Source organism: Dysidea avara, chromosome 6 (assembly GCF_963678975.1).
Source record: "Dysidea avara chromosome 6, odDysAvar1.4, whole genome shotgun sequence".
NCBI classification, from domain to species: domain Eukaryota; kingdom Metazoa; phylum Porifera; class Demospongiae; order Dictyoceratida; family Dysideidae; genus Dysidea; species Dysidea avara.
The window spans coordinates 717,020-732,290 of record NC_089277.1 but is presented as its reverse complement, the minus strand read 5'-3'; the positions used below and the strand labels follow the sequence as shown (position 1 = coordinate 732,290).

General features: G+C 42.1%; 1 protein-coding gene across 1 annotated transcript; it reads left to right on the top strand.

The window, feature by feature from the left end:
- The first annotated feature begins 6 nt into the window (after positions 1-6).
- Positions 7-14,960, top strand: LOC136258510 (sperm-associated antigen 17-like). The gene is made up of 15 exons (XM_066051825.1): positions 7-165; positions 215-355; positions 404-520; positions 773-886; positions 1,084-1,288; positions 1,798-2,111; positions 2,871-3,036; positions 3,799-3,938; positions 4,531-6,786; positions 7,581-7,736; positions 10,787-11,069; positions 11,773-13,412; positions 13,891-14,127; positions 14,353-14,497; positions 14,699-14,960. The coding sequence occupies exons 1-15, from the start codon at positions 76-78 to the stop codon at positions 14,836-14,838; spliced, it is 6,144 nt and encodes a 2,047-aa protein (XP_065907897.1). The 5' UTR covers positions 7-75; the 3' UTR covers positions 14,839-14,960.
- Positions 14,961-15,271: the final 311 nt, after the last annotated feature.

Below are 15,271 nucleotides of genomic sequence, written 5' to 3'. Positions count from 1 at the left end.
CCATAACAACAACCAATAGTAACATTTTAGTAGCGCTTTAATAAGAATGTAAACTTCTAAATCTATTCCACGAGCATGTCTAAAGGAAAAAAGACGCCTAAGCTAACTTCGACAGCTGATCTTTCCAAATGGGACGACGAGTTAATCAAAGATCAGTTAGGAGACGTGAGAACTCTACCCTACATAAAGCCCGCTGTCATGTTCAATATTGCAGAGCGAATGGAGGCCGTGTGTGATAGTAGTTAACCCTGAGAACTGTACAGCGGACCAACAACTTCGCCTGTTACTCCATACTGCTAGTACTGGTGTAAGGAAGAAGTTTACTGTTATTTCAAAGGAGCTACTATTAGCCTCAGTAAGTATAGCTAGTCATTTATACAGACTTGTTTAACCTCACTGCTAGGCGCATGATGATGTCAAAGAGGGTGCGGCCACTAGTGGAGGAAAGAAGAGCAAACTAGCTAAGAACGTGTCGGCTGGTACTGAGAAACCAGCCCACCTGGTAGTGTGTGAACATGTGGTGAGATTATAACATGTTCATGTCGAGCTGGTACCTCAGTAAACCACGAATGGATGTTACCCACTTGTATTTGAGCCACTAAATTACATTAGTACTTCGATTCACGTTCGTCATCTTCCAAATTAAAAGCAAACAAAGCCATTGTGCATCACCATTTATCTAAGCTCCATATTTTATTTGAGATGTGTTCTAAGTTATCAGCTCCATTTGACCATGTTGTAGGTAGTGTTGCTGATTAGGTTAGTGTTGTAGATACAAGCACTGGATGCCGGGGAGGTACCTCCTTCACTTCTGGCTCGTATGATAAAGTACAAGTTGTTACGAGCACGCAAGAAGGAATTGGCGAACAGAGTTGCAGCAGCTAAGGTGTGTATGTATATTTACTGTTGACCTCTCTTGATAAACTCTCCGAATTAAGAACACAAAAAACAAAATAAAAGTTTTTGGTCCCAACAGGTCTACATTTTTACCACTGAAAGAGGACAACCTCTAAATTATAGTAATGATGGTCTAGTATTAACTCAGAGATATGTCCAATGTACCTGTTACAATTCCTATCCTAGGCTGCTGAGGAGGCCACCAAGTCGGTCTCGGCTAAAGGCAAGGGAGCTAAGGGTGGTAAGAGTACTCCAGCTAAGAAGGGTGGTAAGACTGGGAAGGAGACGCCGGCCATTAAGGAAGCAGTAGAACAAATGATCCCAGTACCTCAGAAGGAACCAACTCAATTGAAAAAGAGAGGAGAAGAGGATAATGCTATACAAACTATTGGTGGGTAGAGCTTTATAATAATTAAGGATATTATGGATGAGGGACGATAAATTGTATGTTGGCTTTGTGGTGGCTTACTAGCAAAATCATGAATTGGATATCGTCTCTGTCAGCATGCTAGGTCCCTGAAACTTAAACCACGATTAGATTCTGTGATTTGCCAGATTTTATTGTGAATGCTGTTCTTTTAGAAGACTCCCATGTTGGTTGCTTCTAAAATTGACATGCAGTCATCACTAACCTACGGTATATTTAGCTGCAATAAATCAAACTGTTTAATTAAATACTCCAATCTTTTGTTGACCAGGTTTTGTCCTTATTCTAGTCTGTTGGTATATTAGTGGGGGGTATGTCAGCCCAGCATCTGGCTATAAAATTGTAGTCAATATAACTCACATATACGGTAGTCAAATTTATATGGATTTGTGCATGAAAATGGCCGTAGCTTTGTAATACAATAAGCTACCACGATTCGCAGGTATTAACATACTAACTATGTGCTTATCTAGATGATGAACCAGAGGATGGCCCCAACATGTACTTCATATTGGATGGATTTGATGAAGCGGAGGTGTTGGAACACCTTGATCTGGTCAATATACCAGTAATAATGTTGGTCAAGCTCCTGGCTGAGGATCAAGAGCTCCCTGCTGCATCTGAGGATGATCTGGAGAAGATTAAAATAAAGAGCAACAGACTGGCTAGTTACTGGCAACAGTTACATCAAGTGTTACAGAGTGGTGGAGATGGGTCAATGTTACAAGATATGTCGATTGTTTCCCTCACACTACCTTTAGTAATACCCAGTGGGGAAGATGACAAGGTAACTTGGTAGGGTTGATATATAGCCAAATAATATCCTTAGAACAACTTTCTTATTTGGTAACAATACTGTAAGAAACTGAGTTCACTACTGTGTAATAGTATGAACAGTCAAATACTTTAATAGAACATTCACAATGGCCTAATAGAGCAGTCAGGTGTGTTCACCTTCTAGCTCTGATACATAACTTACAATGCTGATGTTTAGTCATGTAGTTTTTGATACATTTTCAATGCGTGTTGCATACTATTCAGATTAAAAGTCAATTCAAATTACACATCATTCTAACATTATTGTTATCCGTAGCTGTTTGGTCAATATTATTCCTTGGCTGGTGTTTTGTTTTGCTGCAACTGTATAGAGGGAAACTTTGGCGAATAGCAAGCCTTGGTGAAATAAACTTTGGCGAATTCAGCTCAGTGTTTAGCTACAAAGATGCTTATCCGAGGTGCTACTAGTAATTGGTGGCTTAAAACTTTGGCAAAGTTGTAGCAAATCTCCCCCACCAAAGTTTCCCTCTATACGGTATTTTGAACCTGACTGTGATAATGTTATTACTCATCTGTCAAGGAACAAGATTTGTTTGGTTACTCTAATACAACATACACCTGTTGACACAATTCTCTGATAGTCACCTCTGTACTAGTTATATTAGGGAGGGTTTGGTTTACTGAAGTTAACTGTATACAAAATGTCCATAAAGTTTTGTTTTGTATAACACCACTGAGCTGGGACATTTATTCTACTCTATCACTACAGACACAGTATGGTTCAGAAGGGTTTGATCAACTAGCAGATATGGTCTACACTACGTTGGATCAGTACAACACTTATCAGCGATATCATCACTACACTGAGTATAACAAGTTGTTATTGCTACCCTCCACCACCAGGACTGTATCTGCTACCTCTAACAGTGAACAAGGTATAGCGTGTGTGTGTGTGTGTGTGTGTGTGTGTGTGTGTGTGTGTGTGTGTGTGTGTGTGTGTGTGTGTGTGTGTGTTTGCACACATGTGTGTTTGGTGATGTGTTTGTGTTTGTGATTAACACAGTGGGTGCCACTTTTGTTGTCCTACAATATTGGTGGTATTGTTCTAGCATTGATCAGATCATGACGCTATTGAGCAATGAGGTTGCAAATTAAGCACATCACAAAAGCAGTCACTTACTCTAGTTTGTTTAAACTGAACCTGTAATAAGTTGAAATGAAAGATATTCTCCCATGATATGCCAGCATGGTCAATGTATAAGACTATAATTTACATTGGAATTGGAAAAACAAAATCCAATTTTCCAAATTGTGCCATCTAAGAGCAAGCTATTAATTTGTTGCAATTACACTAGCTGTCTCAGAGATTGTTGCTCTAGCAATTATCTCGCAACATTATACATGTACAGTGAATCCTGTGTAGTGTGTATTAAGGACATCTTGAGACGTGTCCTGATTATCAAGGTTTCCTGATTTTCCAGGTCAGTTTATATACTAAGGGATACTTTGGGACCTTAACTAAGTGTCTGGATTATGTAGGTGTCCTCAAGTGTCCACATTAACAGGTTACAGTATATGATACTACATCAGTATTATACTGTTTATATGTGGTACTCTGTTAACTGAACTTAGTTAATCCATGTTCACTATATTGTACACCAGGTGTGTTCTAGCCCCCCCTCATTACCCCCCTACAGATCAGCCCCCCTCAAGACCCCCCACCCCTTATCCCAGTAGTCCAGTTAATGTGGACATGTCTTATTATAACAAGTTGATGAGTAACATTCCTGAGGATCATGTGACCATTGAGCTGATCGTACACTGTATGACTGAACAGGTATAACACCTTATTTGGTAGTTATACTAGTAGTAGTGTTTTATGTTTAGTAAGATGGTAGAACCCCTACACCAGTCACTTATCTTATTACCAGCTATATTAGAGAAAGTGTTACCTATAGTATGTTCGCGTTGAGCTGAATCCTCAAAAACATTTAATAACTCATGGATGCAATTACACACGATCTTGAAATTTGGCTCATTTGCAGTACTGCTGCTTGACCCGCTAAAAAAATCTTGTTGTTCAAATGTTTGACATAATATTTACGGCCAATCAAAATTTTCACAATACATTTCCTATGGAGAAGCCATATAAGTACAGTGTCCATTAGAGCCTTTTCCCAAACTTGTAATGGAGCCAAACCGTATGTGTCTGTTGTTGACACCTTTGTTGTTACCAATAATCATCTGGTTAGCAGAAATGTTAACTCTGTTGAGAAAAAATCCACTTTTAATTTTTAGCTGTTTTTCAGGGTTCAGCTCAACGTGAACTAGTAAATCACTCAGCTTTTGTAGCTCAATCCCAACTATATCTTTTTGGTATGGTCACCATAATGAGGTGGTCAGATGTGTACATGTCATATCATCCACAGGTATGTGTGACTAGCAGTGGTGAAGATGTGATGGCACGCTTTGCAGAACCCATTAATGGTGTGGAGGTGGGGCTCAGTGATCACATGACCTCATTGATCAATGGACTGGCACTCGCCGACCACACCCACATCAATGGGACTTCCCCCAACACCACCTCTCACATGATCCCCAACACCACTCCCACCATCCTGTACAATGGAGATCACATTTCACAGTGTTGCTATGGGTTACAACATGTGAGATATTTTGATATCACCAGTTCAGCTCATTCAATGGCAGAACTGTCAATATTTAATAACCTGTTATCCCACAATATTTCCTCCTCAGCCATGAAGTCTGATCAATTAGCTGCACTGAGACAGTCAATGGAACATCATTGTGTTACTAAGGACATCACCCAGCTATCATTCTATCACTATTTGTTGAACCTGTGTTTTGAGCAGCTTCCATTAGACCCCCACACTCAGTCATTGTCATCTCCAGTTCCGTTACTGTATGATACTCCACTACAACTCGGCACCAAGTTATCAGGTGGCACGGTAGCCCTTCCTGAGGCCCCACCCCCTCAGAGCAGCAGCTCTTCACCTAGTAGGACACTTGATGTTCCCCCCAGCTTGTGGGACATGACAGAGTACAGTGTACAAGTACACTATGATCTGCCGGTACTACTACAAGTGATACAAAGACTACACTACCAGTATCCCTACACTGTGATGGGTCATCACTGCCTCACTGACTCTCTACTAGTAGTACTACACAGTGGACATGATGGACACTTGTTACAACAATACACACATTCTGATCAACTACACTGTAAGGTTGGCTTCAGCAATTTCCTGAGGTATGTGTGGAACAAGTTTGGAGGTGACATTGGCCAGGCTACCAACGAGGATGAAGAAAGAAGGAAGGTGTTTGAACAGCAGAAGAAAGACGACGTTGCTGCTGTGATGAAAGTGATTGAGGAGGAACAAAGAGCCAAGGCAGAAGAGGAGCAGAGACAACAACAACAATCAGCTAAGAGTACCAGTGGCAAGGGGAAGGCTACCAACTCTGGCAAGAAATCTGCAGTGTCACAGAAATCAGCCACCACCAAACAGGACAGTACTGAAGGGAAGGAAGAAGACGAAAGGGTAACAGTAATTAACAATAGGGTATTCCCCGAGAGGAAGCTGTACGTTGGTTACGAGGTGAACAACAAGGTGTTAATGGTTGACCATAACATCTCATTGATGTATCCACTTGATGGTAATCAGATCAGAGTACACAAGAGGATGGTAGCAGAGAGTGATCAGTCATTAGTTGTCTCTCTGTTATCACACCGGTCGATACTGAGGTGTAGCTTAGTATTATCAGACACACCAGCTACTACACAACAACCTAGTAATACTATAGGGATGGTGACTAGCCCTCAACTACCAGTCAAATGTGCTACTTTTTATGCCTCACTTGATGACGATGAGCTGATCATTAGCACCAGTTGTTATGGTCCCTATGGTAACGGACAAGTACTGGTGGCTGATGATGTCACTGCTGCCCCAGCAACCGCTGATAGTCAACAACAGCAGGACGGGGCTCAGCCCAGCCCTCGTCCAACATCAAGGGGACAGTCCCCAGGCAGGAAAATTAGCAAGAAGGACCTGGAACAGTATGAGAAACAGATGCAAGAACAACAACGACTAGCAGAAGAGAAAAGAGAAAAAGAAAGATTAGAACAAGAGAGACTAAGGCAAGAGAAACTTGAGACAGAACGTCGACAGAACAAGTACCTCCCACTGCACATCACACAGAGAAATGGACTACACATACACTGTAAGGTAGTAATTGATACAGATAGTGATCCCTCAATAATGGATGGTAGTGATGGACAGTTCATTATCAGACAGAGCTACGGTGTACAGGGTGACAACACAGAGACTCAGAGATGTATATTATCAACAGGAGAAGTAATAAGATACCTCAATGATGGTGTTGTAGAAGTGTTGAATGCTGATGGAAAGATCATAAGAACAGCCACACCCGCTGAGCTAGCTGCTGCAACATCATCCGAGCAACTGCCTCCTATGGAGTCTGCTACTAAGGTGACGTTTGAGGACACTGTGACATCACCTCCTCCTGAACAATTGGTTGCCGATAACAACACCAATATAGCTTGGCTGGTTACTGTGCCAACAGGACAGCGTTATTTATGGAGGAAAGGGGAGAAAAAGACCACACACCCAGCCCCACCTCCACAGGGTGATGGGGAGCAAGAAGAGGTGAGCTAGTGTGTAACCTGTTAATATGTGGGACCGCTCTATAGTGGACCACTGTTCACTACTGATAGTGGTGGTGACCCAGTATTGTAGCTACAACCCCCACACCAGATATAAGGACGAACTTGCTATGATTGTGCTCATCATCACTAGCATTATTGGCTGTTGACAGTGTTGGGCAAGTTACTTTGTAAAAGTAACTAGTTACATATTACATATTACTTGCAACTGAACTATTTAGTTACAGTTACATATTACCCATAAAATAAAGTAACTATAATAATATTACATATTATATTACTTTGTGTCCACAGCCTTAAGCTGTCACGTGTGAAACTACCACTTTATCACATGACATAATTGCGTTGTTGGACAATGTGCAAATCTTGGTTATAAGTAAGAAGCTGGTGAATAAGCTTCATTCATTAGGCTTCGTTACTTCATTGTGGCTAAGTGTTACTCAGAGGATAACTAACGAGATTAGTAACTTCGTTACTTGTAGTAATAATAGTACGTAATATTAGACTCGTTACAGTAACTATATTACTTAGGTAACGCGTTACATTTGTAAGAAAGTAACTCGAGTTATATTACCTGTTTTTATAGTGTATTTCGTTATATTACTTAGATACCACAAAAGTAATATTATTACATAACGCGTTGCTTATGTAACGCGTTACTCCCAACACTGGCTGTTGAGTTGTGAATTTTTATTTTTGTGGGATCACTTATTTGCTAACCTATAAAATAACCTTCAGGCCATTATATAACTACATGACAATGGTGCTATATTATAGGTAATGTCTCCACAACCAGTAGCCACTGATACAGTCCAGTCCCCTCAGTTACCCACTCCACCACCAGAGGATGATCAGACTGATAGTAATGATGACTTGTTAGTGAGCTTGGACAAGTTGGACTATCATACTGCTACCGACCCTGTAACCAATGAGGTGTGTATGTATGTATGTATATGTGTATTGTGTGTGTGTGTGTAGTGTAGTGTGTGTGTTGTGTGTTAGTGTGTGTAGTGTAGTGTGTGTAGTGTATTGTGTGTGTGTGTAGTGTAGTGTGTGTAGTGTATTGTGTGTGTGTGTGTGTGTGTGTGTAGTGTGTGTGTGTGTGTGTGTGTGTAGTGTATTGTGTGTGTGTGTGTGTGTAGTGTAGTGTGTAGTGTGTGCGTGTAGTGTGTGTGTGTAGTGTTTGTAGTGTATTGTGTGTGTGTGTGTGTAGTGTAGTGTGTGTAGTGTGTGTGTGCGTGTAGTGTAGTGTGTGTGTGTAGTGTAGTGTGTGTGCGTGTAGTGTGTGTGTGTGTGCGTGTGTGTGTAGTGTAGTGTGTGCATGTAGTGTGTGTGTGTGTGTGTGTGTGTGTGTGTGTGTGTGTGTGTGTGTAGTGTTTGCGTATAGTGTAATGTAGTGTGTAGTGTAGTGTGTGTGTGTGTGTGTGTGTGTGTGTGTAGTGTTTGCGTATAGTGTAATGTAGTGTGTGTAGTGTAGTGTGTGTGTGTGTGTGTAGTGTAATGTAGTGTGTGCATGTAGTGTGTGTGTGTGTGTGTGTAGTGTAATGTAGTGTGTGCGTGTAGTGTAGGGTTGTGTGTGTGTGTGTGTGTGTGTGTGTGTGTGCGTGCGTGTAGTGTGTGCGTGTAGTGTGTGCGTGTAGTGTAGTGTGTGTAGTGTAGTGTAGTGTGTGCGTGTAGTGTGTGCATGTAGTGTAGTGTGTGTAGTGTAGTGTGTGTAGTGTAGGGTTGTGTGTGTAGTGTAGTGTAGTGTGTGTAGTGTAGTGCGTGTAGTGTATTGTGTGTGTGTGTGTGTAGTGTAGTGTGTGTGTGTGCGTGTGTGCGTGTAGTGTAGTGTGTATGCGTGTAGTGTGTGTGTGTGCGTGTGTGTGTAGTGTAGTGTGTACATGTAGTGTGTGTGTGTGTGTGTGTGTGTGTGTGTAGTGTTTGCGTATAGTGTAATGTAGTGTGTGTGTGTAGTGTAGTGTGTGTGTGTGTGTGTGTGTGTAGTGTAATGTAGTGTGTGTGTGTGTGTAGTGTGTGTAGTGTAATGTAGTGTGTGCGTGTAGTGTAGTGTGTGTAGTGTGTGCGCGTAGTGTAGTGTGTGTAATGTAGGGTTGTGTGTGTGCGTGCGTGTAGTGTGTGCGTGTAGTGTAGTGTGTGTAGTGTAGGGTTGTGTGTGTGTGTGTGTGTGTGTGTGTGTGTGTGTGTGTGTGTGTGTGTGTGTGTGTGTGTGTGTGTGTGTGTGTGTGTGTGTGTGTGTGTGTGTGTGTGTGTGTGTGTGTGTGTGTGTGTGTGTGTGTGTGTGCGTGTAGTGTAGTGTGTGTAGTGTAGTGTGTGTGTGTAGTGTAGTGTGTGTGCGTGTAGTGTGTGTGTGTGTGCGTGTGTGTGTAGTGTAGTGTGTGCATGTAGTGTGTGTGTGTGTGTGTGTGTGTGTGTGTGTGTGTGTGTGTGTAGTGTTTGCGTATAGTGTAATGTAGTGTGTGTGTAGTGTAGTGTGTGTGTGTGTGTGTGTGTGTGTGTAGTGTTTGCGTATAGTGTAATGTAGTGTGTGTAGTGTAGTGTGTGTGTGTGTGTGTAGTGTAATGTAGTGTGTGCATGTAGTGTGTGTGTGTGTGTGTAGTGTAATGTAGTGTGTGCGTGTAGTGTGTGTAGTGTAGGGTTGTGTGTGTGTGTGCGTGTGTGTAGTGTGTGCGTGTAGTGTGTGCGTGTAGTGTAGTGTGTGTAGTGTAGTGTAGTGTAGTGTGTGCGTGTAGTGTGTGCATGTAGTGTAGTGTGTGTAGTGTAGTGTGTGTAGTGTAGGGTTGTGTGTGTAGTGTAGTGTAGTGTGTGTAGTGTAGTGCGTGTAGTGTATTGTGTGTGTGTGTGTGTAGTGTAGTGTGTGTGTGTGCGTGTGTGCGTGTAGTGTGTGCGTGTAGTGTAGTGTGTATGCGTGTAGTGTGCGTGTGTGTGTAGTGTAGTGTGTACATGTAGTGTGTGTGTGTGTGTGTGTGTGTGTGTGTAGTGTTTGCGTATAGTGTAATGTAGTGTGTAGTGTAGTGTGTGTGTGTGTGTGTAGTGTAATGTAGTGTGTGTAGTGTGTGTAGTGTAATGTAGTGTGTGCGTGTAGTGTAGTGTGTGTAGTGTGTGCGCGTAGTGTAGTGTGTGTAATGTAGGGTTGTGTGTGTGTGCGTGCGTGTAGTGTGTGCGTGTAGTGTAGTGTGTGTAGTGTAGGGTTGTGTGTGTGTGTGTGTGTGTGTGTGTGTGTGTGTGTGTGTGTGTGTGTGTGTGTGTGTGTGTGTGTGCGTGTAGTGTAGTGTGTGTAGTGTAGTGTGTGCGTGTAGTGTAGTGTAGTGTGTGTAGTGTAGGGTTGTGTGTGTAGTGTAGTGTAGTGTGTGTGTGCATGTGAGGCAGCATAGCCAAGTGGTTTGGGCATCTGCCTGGTGATCAAGAGGCCCCAGGCTCAATTCTCGGTTGGTGTTGTTGTTGTTTCCTTGAGCAAGAAACTTTACTCACATTGCTCCAGTCTACCCAGCTGTTTAAATGTGGGACCTGGTGGCCTTATGTCATCTGGGGAAGCAGCCCACCCAGCTGTAACATCAATGGGTACCTAGTATTAACTAGGGAAGCAAATGCCCAACTATCCTTGTCTCGCTTAGTGGTGTTGAGGTTGTTGTGGAACTTTGGGTTCCGTGACCTCCCTCCATGAGTCCTCCTGCGGATTACTAGCCCTGCCCGAGGAGGATTTGCCTCAAGCGCCTGAGTGGTGTACAGGAATCCCAGTGCTGGTTTGCTGGGCGGCAATAGCTGTGTTTCATACCGCTGTCGTAGGCTTTGCTTTACTTGCTTGCTTTGCTTTGTGTGTGTGTGCGTGTGTGTAATGTACGCATACCAGCAGTCTACCATTGGCCATTCTCCACCCAACTACATCATTTACAATTATTTTGTCCTGACAAGTGTAAGTAGTACACCACATGTATGTATTACTACTGCTATACTGGCCTACAATAACTGTATTATACTTGTAGGTACTAACAACAAGGGTGGACAATACATTACTGTTAACTAGACCTGACCACACTGTAATTGTGGAGTATAGTGATGGTACACGTTTCACCTCTCGCTACAATGATCAACACCAGTTAACTGACTGGATGATAGAGTGTAGAGGATATCCTTGTACTAGCTGGGATGTACACACCAGAGGAGTGACCCTAACACTTGATAATGGTGCTGATATCACCTGTCATACTGATGGCAGGTATGACATTAACACCACCAATGGTACAACCGTTAAACTAGCACCTACAGGTAAGGGAAGCCACAATGTATCATATATGTCGTATATTATGAGTGTCGCAACATAACTTGTGCTACTCTAGTAAAATATTTTTATCTAACCTTAGCAGTGAGGGTAAATGGATGATTGATATCTTGTTACCCGTCTCCTTAAGATCAACCAACTACATTAGTAAGAGTGGGGTGGGGGGTTATTATTAAGATTAAAACTATTTAACATCTACTGTGTATCTGAGCTTTACATAATGGTAACAGATGACAGCAAAGCATTTTTCAAACAAATTATAAAGTATTGCATTTTAGGGGAGTTTGAATCATTTGTGATTTGCTGTAGTAACTGGCTGCTCTATTAGAGTATCTCAATATTAAACACACACTTCATATTAATGACAATAATAATTTTCCAATTCAGGAGGGAAAAGTGGTATACAATACAAGCGTATAACAGGAAACAAGACATGTAAATCATATTTCTAGCCTTTGTGCATGCTTTCCCCTATACATGCTAACATGTACCATGTTAGCATGTATCACCAAGACCATGTTGCTGATATCACTAGCCTTGTTTCTTTGACATCAATGGAATAATAGAAGTGTTCAGCTAAGTGAATTATTTGTCCATACCAAGCTCTGTTGAAATACTCTAACAGAACATACACCTCCTGTTGTAAACACAAAATACTCTAATAGAACAGTCAGTATCATCATACTACAGGTATGGCAACTTATCAACATCATCCTGAGGGTGTTAGCTACATGTTGGACCACTCTGGTACAGGGGACATCATATCAGTCACTGATCAGGCTAACAATAGCTTCACTGTATCATCAGATGGATTAGCCAGTGTACACACTGAAGCTGCTAGTGATGATGTTAGGAGATTATTACACTCATCACATCCTGCACAATATTTTGTAATCAACTCTGATGGGAATGGTTATCAGTTACTAAGAAATGATGACATCAGCAACGTCATGGTGATGGCAAAGTCACATCCTCAAGGTGCCGTAGTTACCAAGGGTAACAGAAGTACAGTGATGATGCCTTACAAATGCTCCATCCAGCAGTCTCCATATAAGGAAGACACAATCATCCCACCCAACCTACAACCATACACAACCATCAAATGTCCTTCACCACCATCAGCCAATAATAATGATGTCGTAAAAAAATTTGGGGCTAACGTGGGTAAAGGGTTACTGATAGGAGCCTATGAGCCACCAGCTAAACCCAAACAAGTGACCCCACCAGAAGCTATACTAGTCAGTCAATACCTTCACTATCCCATATTTGATGATAGTGTTAGGGGTGTGTTATATAGTGGACTAGCTGATTATGTGATGTGGAGAGATAGACAGGCTAGTGAGCTACAGGCATTACAACCTCTTGATGAACGAAGTGATGTAGAGTGTGATAAGGCTAGTAAACTGACCAGTATCTTTTCTAGCCAGTTATGCCACATGGATGACTCAACACAAGATTATCTTACTGCTATTAATCCACCTGTCATGATACAAGAAGAGCCTAAAGCTCCAAGGGAAACTCCCCAGCAACTAATTGACCTCCAGAAAGAGATAGCTGAGAGTTGTGAGGCTAAAAGAGCCCTCAGGGAACATGATGTACCACCATATTTTAAGAGTGCCCAAGGCAGGAAATTCCTGATGTCAGTTCCCCCAGACATGGCTGCCCTATCATCTAAAGTGCCCAAGGCTAAACCACATGTCACATTTGAGCAAGACAATAACACTGGGGTAAGAAGCCCTTCAGAAATGGACCTACCAATATTGAAGGAAGACTCTCGCCTCTCCACTCCTGCTACTAATACTGGTGTACACATCACAGCAACTACTGGGACCACTGGAGTAGAGTCACCCACACAGAGTGAGATTGATAAACAAGTGACGTCTGTCTCTCGTCCAATGAACCCTACTCCAAGCCATGCCAGTGGACAGGGCACACCTACAGCAGTACGACCTCTAAACCCAACACCCCTACAGGCTGCTACTCCTCATGGAGCTAATAATGACAATGCCAGCCTGTTAAGTCTTCCCACTGGACCTAATAGACCTCACAATCCCACACCTGCTAAAGCTCATCGTCATGTTGACAGCAGAGAGTCCAGTTTTGTGGAGCAGCAGCAGCCACCGACTGTGGCAGTGGTGTCCTCTAAGATGGAGACTATGTCATTCCATCATGATGAGTTAACTGACCAGGGTCCTGCTGCTATTCCTTCTCAGAGGACACTTGTTAACAAGAGTACCTACTATAACGTGACCGGGGATCTGAGGGGACAACCTGTACAGTTACCAGCCTCCATAAAAGGGGCTAGACCTGGGGAAATCCCCAATGAACGGGTGAGTAAGACTACAGCTAGAGAAACGATTTTTACTTTTCTGTATAATTGAAATGTGAAGCTGTTTAAGTGTATTCAAAATACGTAATTAAACAGTTCTCCAGACCTCTATCAGGCCAGGCAAATAATTACAGTTTGTCATCATCTGCCCACATCACTGCTGCCTCCGCTATAATTGATCATCTGTGCCATCATTTTTAATGTTTAGACAAACTAGCAGTTAAGGTCAACTTTTCTTCCAAACTGGTAAAGTATAACAATAAGCTTTAAGAAGGCCTTTGATAATCATTGTAGTGACTGATAACCTGCTGCGATTTTGTGTGCTTCCTTCAATATTGAAAAATGACCGTCCACCTCAAGTGGCTGATGAGAAACTCAATCAGCTTAACACTTGATGCCATATTTGGTAGTGTAATCACACCTACAGGGTTATGTGATCAACCTCCTGTACCATTATAAGATTTATTAACCTCTAACAGTTTCAGGCAGTGGAAGAGCCAGTGCGTAGGAAGGTGATGACATCATCGTTGTCACAGAGACAGGCTGCCAGAGGGTTCATTCTACTACCAGAGGAAGTGGTATTTGGTGTGCTCCAAGAAGGGTGTACCTATGACACTGTAGTAACACTACGTAACACTGGAGTGGACACATGTCGGTATAAGATCAAACAACCACCACCATCCACCGGCCTCAGGATACATTATACACCTGGACCAGTAAGTGTGTAGGATAGCTTGTTGTGCCAGTTAATAATGATCAGCAAATATCTTTAACATGCTTGGAGTAACACCTTAGGCTATAAGAGTGAGATTTGCCTTATTGAAAGATACTTACTTCCTGTACTACACTTAATATACCTGCCATAAATAAGGTCAGGTGATAAAACTATTTCACATATTGTCAAATAATTGGTTCAAATGATTGAATCATGTGATCTACAGGTGGCGGCAGGGATGAAAGCAGAGTTAAGGGTGGAGATATTCGCCATGGCAATAGGGTCGTCAGGTAGTAATGGTGTGGGAGCAGTGGAGCACTTGCTGGAGATCACCACGGAAACCAGTGTACTACACCTACCAATACAAGCTAGTATCCTTGTCATACAATACCATAATGGATAACAAGTTAGGCTGTTTGAAAAAAAAAGATACCCAGGTTGTGTGGCTCCTTAGGAACTTGTCTAGAATCACCACTGGGATTGTTCTGCATTTTATTGTATGACTCCCTCCCTCCCACAGCTTCCCTAGATACAACACTACCAATATTGTTTATTCCTTATCCTGGTTCTAGTTGTGTTAACAGCAGACTCCTATCACAACAGGACAGCTATACATCCACAAGGTGGACCGGCTAGTAATGTATGCTTGTTGACACATCATCCGGCATCACGTGATGATGTCACCCGACCCCCTGCTACTAAACCTAACTGATTTACCTATTGTATGTGTGTAACTAGTACAAGCAGTATATCACTTATTATAATATGTGTATGTGAGGTTATGTAGTGTATGGTTGAGTAAATAACTCAATACAAATGTTGCACCACAATTAAGACTTGTGACCACTTGTATGAACTCAGGGTTGGTTCCTTAATTGGTTCATTATTTTATACTGAATTCACAATGGAGATTAAACAGCCTAATCATCAAATACTCCAATACAGCATACACCTGTTGACAAAAATGAAATTCTAATTGAGCAGTCATTGTTGGATAACCAAGTGTTTATTAGTGTTCACTTACAATATAACACCTGACCACAGTTGGCAAATTAGACAACACACCTCAACACAGTTTGATTTGTAGTTTACATGTAAGTTACGTCAAGTGTTCATATTTGATTACCACAATGAATTACCAACCA